The sequence below is a fragment of the Sinocyclocheilus anshuiensis genome, unplaced genomic scaffold (genome assembly GCF_001515605.1).
Source record: "Sinocyclocheilus anshuiensis isolate Anshui unplaced genomic scaffold, SAMN03320099.WGS_v1.1 scaffold194, whole genome shotgun sequence".
Lineage (NCBI taxonomy): Eukaryota > Metazoa > Chordata > Actinopteri > Cypriniformes > Cyprinidae > Sinocyclocheilus > Sinocyclocheilus anshuiensis.
Window position 1 is genome coordinate 406,252 of NW_015546074.1, and position 4,623 is coordinate 410,874.

The window sequence follows — 4,623 nt, forward strand, 5'->3', positions numbered from 1 at the left end:
TGTATCTCTGCAAAGCTTTGACATATTTGGACCAAACTTTGTATGTGCCATTGTCACCTCACACTGACCACGCCACATCAATTTGGTAACAGCGCCACCTATTGGTCAAGAGTAATAAACCATTCATTAACCATTAATGATTACATTTACAAAAATGCTAATAACTTTTTATTGCATTAGCCTATTGCAATGAAACTGGTCTCAAAATATTCAGTGGCTTATGCCGACAACATAGATACCAACTATGCCAGAGTATGCTGAACTTCCTGTCCGCCATTTTGATTAATGTTGAAAACCTACTTTTTTTTAACTCCTCATCACTCGTTGGTCCGATTTTCACCAAAATCGAGTCAGATGATCTTCAGACTGTGCTGACAAAGAGTTATGGATTTCGTGTCGATAAACGAAACCGTTTGTGTACAGCACCACTACAAATTTTAGGCATAGTACCAAACTGCATCTGAGGCTGTATCTCTGCAAATATTTGACATACTGACACCAAACTTTGTAAGTGCATTTGTCACCTCACACTGACCATGCCACATTAATTTGGTAACAGCGCCACCTATTGGTCAAAAGTAATAAACCATTCATTAACCATTAATTATGAATTGTCCATAAATTCTAATAACTTTTCATTACATTAGTCTATTGTAATTAAACTGGTCTCAAAATACTCCATGTGTTATGCCGAGAACATGGATACAACTTTTGCTACAGTCGGCCGAACTTCCTGTCCGTCATTTTGATTTATGTTGAAAACTTACTTTTTCAAACTCCTAAAACGTTGGTCTGATTTTCATCAAAATCGAGTCAGATCATCTTCAGACTGTGCTGACAAAAAGTTATGGATTTTGTGTTGATACACAAAACCGTTTTCGTATACCACAGCAACAAATTTGAGGCATTATGCCAAAATGACTCTGAGGCTGTATCTCTGTATAGCTTTGACATAATGACAACACATTTTGTGTGTGTCAATGTCACCTCACACAGAACACACCAAAATTATTTGATTACAGCGCCACCTGTTGGTCAAAAGTGATAAGCCATTTAATCATATTTCTAGAGGTTGTATTTTTGATTTTTCAGCCATTTCAATTACAATCATCCTAAAATTGCTTTTATTACTCATTGTTACATTTGGTTTGATGCATTTATGATTTTTCAGCCATTTCAACTACATTCATTCTAAAACATCTTTAGTTACTCATTGTTGCAGTTGGTCTGATACTACATGCCATGCTTAGCTCCTCATTTTGCCTCTGGAGTGCTTGGCCCCGCAATTGCTGCTTGCAGCTATATTTTTATATGTGATTGGATTTATTTCGTGTATGTTATTAGGGCATAAAACCTCTAAAGGTTGGAAGTGATTCAAAACCTTGTCTGTAATGTAACTTCAAAATTCTGGGTGTGTTTTTCTTACATTGTTGAATATTGATAGAGTTCTTGCTTTTTCTCAACATTTATTTTGGCGGAAACTTGCAGGAAGACCTCAATGCTTCTTTTTGTTGACAACAGATTTATAAAGGAGTCTCATTACGAATACGTCGTATGTATTGCATTGTCACATACCTTGTAAAAATTATTTAAAATGTGACTGAGCAACTGACGAGTAACACGGTTTCAGCGCAGATTTTCCTCGGGCTTTGGACTTTGAACCCTGGTTAACAAGCAGATAGCGCGGTGAGTTCTTGCAGCGCTGTCAGAATACATGCAATGTGCTGCTATTTGATCGCGTCACGTCATTGTTCGGTACAATTTATTCGGTCTTTTCGCTTATTCGAATAATTTTGGTTGCCGAACATTCGGTGCATCCCTATTGTGATTGGGTGGTTTACGCTGTCAATACAGGAGACCAACAAATGGGCCACTGGCTGCTCACTGTCCATGCGTGATGGTCCTTGGCACAAAAAAAAAAAATAAAAAATTCTGTCGGCCCACAGGGAAAATGCCCGGTATGCCCGATTACCAGTCCAGCCCTGAATATAGGAACATATGGGTACAGAGAATGTCCAACTCATGTATTATAATATCTGACCCCTGACATTAGGGCTGCACAACAATATATAACAATAATATATATTTGTGATAAAAAATAATAATATTCATGAATTTTCACCATAGAAATATTTCTAATGTTGCCATCCTGCAACCAAAATGATTTTGTACAGCAAAATACCAAATCATTGCCTTTGTTTCATTTCAAAAAATCTGTCCAACCTGCGGTGGCGATGACTACATGTGGCCCTGTGCCATAGCTCAAAGACACAATTTTCTTCCCACACAAGATGTCTATTCGCCTGGGCTCAATGGTGCTCTGCGTGTCCCCAAGCCCCAGGCAGCCACTGCAGTTCGTCCCCAGTGCAAATACCTGTGGGTAAGACAGGAGTTTAGGTGGTTTAACACTTGACAAGAACTTTTCATTATGTTTATATTATATTTAATTACAGTTAGTTCTGTCAATTGACAAAAAAATAAATAAAAATCACACATTTTTCTGTAATCACTAGTAATCGCATATTAATATAATACATTAATATTGTCATAATTTCATACTGAATCTCCAAATTAATGTAAAAAGAACATAAAGATGGTATATTTTTTAAATATGTATTTTTAATGGCATCTTTTTTACTAAGTAGCCTATTACTAATGAAGACCAGTATCATTGATACCAATACTGATGTCTCTACTAAATGCATTTTCAGCCATTAATTATAGCCATTCAACATTACAGTATAACTGAAAGCCATTTTTTTTTTTACAATTAATAGGATTTGAAAAATAAGTTTTAACCCTTAAATGCATACCTCGGGTCTTTAGCGACCCGGGACATCATTCTCTACCCTCTCCCTCCTTCATTTTTTTAAGTTAGACATCAACTTTTAGTATTCCTCAATCTATTTATTATAAACAATATAACAAGAAAAAAAAATAGTAAAATATAAAATTATGCCAGTTTTCGGATTTTTTGTAAAAAAAAAAAAAAGCGTATAGGGTCGCTAGAGACCCGAGGTATGTAAATGTGTAAGTATTTTTTTCTGCGCAACTATATCATTATAACCGGCGTTCATAATCGGCAATGAATCACCTGCGATTTTGAACGCGATTTTGTGTAGCTTGTGAAAATCGCATTCGATTTTTTTGCCCAGTCCTGCGTGCAATGCATCTGTTTTCCTCAAGGTGGCACTGTTTCATACACAATGATGACGTGATGTTTCACTGATAATTACAGCAGGCATAAAACAAACGAATATCATCAGCAAAAATCAAACTGGTTTGAATGGCTTTACTGCAGAGCAATTACTTGGTTAATTTAAGTTAACTTAATCTTCACATAAACTATAAATTGTATTCGAATAAACTAGGGCTGCACGATTAATCGCATGCGATATTTAACGCGCATTTGTTTTTTAAAGGAGAATAATATTTCTTATGGTCACCAAAGCCACCTTTATTTGTTTAAAACGACAGTAAAAATTAATATTGTGAAATTATATTACAATTTAGATAAATGTTTTCTATTTTAATATATTTTAAAATTCAATGCATTGTTGGGAAGACAAAGCTGAATTTTCACCAGCCATTACGCTGGTCTTCAGTGTCACAAGATCCTTAAGAAATCATTCTAATATGCTGAATTGGTGTTTAAGAAACATTTGTTATTATCTGTTGAAAATAGTTGTGCTGCTTAATATTTTTGTGGAAACCATTATGCTATTTTTCAAGATTTTTTGATCAATGTAAAGTTCAAAAGAACAGCATCTTTTGTAACATTACAAATGTCTTTTAAAAACACACAACACAAATGTAGATAAATGTAATAATGTAGATACCAATAAACAAAATATCTGTAATTTAATACAGCCAATTCCAATACGGTTCAGCTATATTGTGCATCCTTAAAATTTAGATTTTCACTAACATTACTTTTTTTAAATTAACAATATAATCACTTTACATTTACGTTAAAGCTGCAGTCCGTAACTTTTTTTGGTTAAAAATTATCAAAAATCTATATTTGAGCAAGTACATAACCAGCCAGTGTTCAAAACTGTTGCCTTACTTTAGCCCGATTCACAACGGTTAGCTCATAATAATGTTTTCTAATTTGAGTGGTACGGGTAGGTTTTCGCGGGAAATTCAAGCATGGCACTGCGTCATTACGTCACGTCTGTAAACATAAAGAAGTTGTCCCGTCTACTAGGCTATCGCATGTGAGGATCCTGCAGGTGGCAGATCGTTAGCCTTTTCTCACAGCAGCTAGAATAATTAAATGTCAAAAAATCATTTTGATGGCGGATTGTAATCCAGAAAGGATTATATGAAACACATGTGAATGAAATTAAATTATATTCCAGTTTTAAATGTGCTTCTGATTACAGATAGCCTGGGATTACACAAGATTTGTATTTTAAAGACAACCAGTTCGAAGGGAGCATAGTTTGCTTTTTGGGTTAAAAGAATTTCTTAATATGAAATTCGAAGAGTATGACAATTAGATTAGACTGTGCAGAAATTGAAATCTACACGCTAATACACACTATACTCATAGTCACCAATGCTGATGTTGTTAACATTAATCATTTGAGAATAAAGTATAACAATAATAATAATTTG

At 34.6% G+C, this 4,623-nt stretch overlaps 1 protein-coding gene across 2 annotated transcripts in view; it reads right to left on the reverse strand.

The window, feature by feature from the left end:
- Positions 1 to 4,623, reverse strand: part of rcbtb2 (regulator of chromosome condensation (RCC1) and BTB (POZ) domain containing protein 2) — a 55,721-nt gene that overhangs the window by 48,582 nt on the left and 2,516 nt on the right. For both annotated transcript variants that reach the window (XM_016501211.1, XM_016501212.1), the window contains exon 3: positions 2,224 to 2,374. In XM_016501211.1, the coding sequence (XP_016356697.1) occupies positions 2,224 to 2,374 (151 nt within the window). The remainder of the gene's footprint in view (positions 1 to 2,223; positions 2,375 to 4,623) is intronic.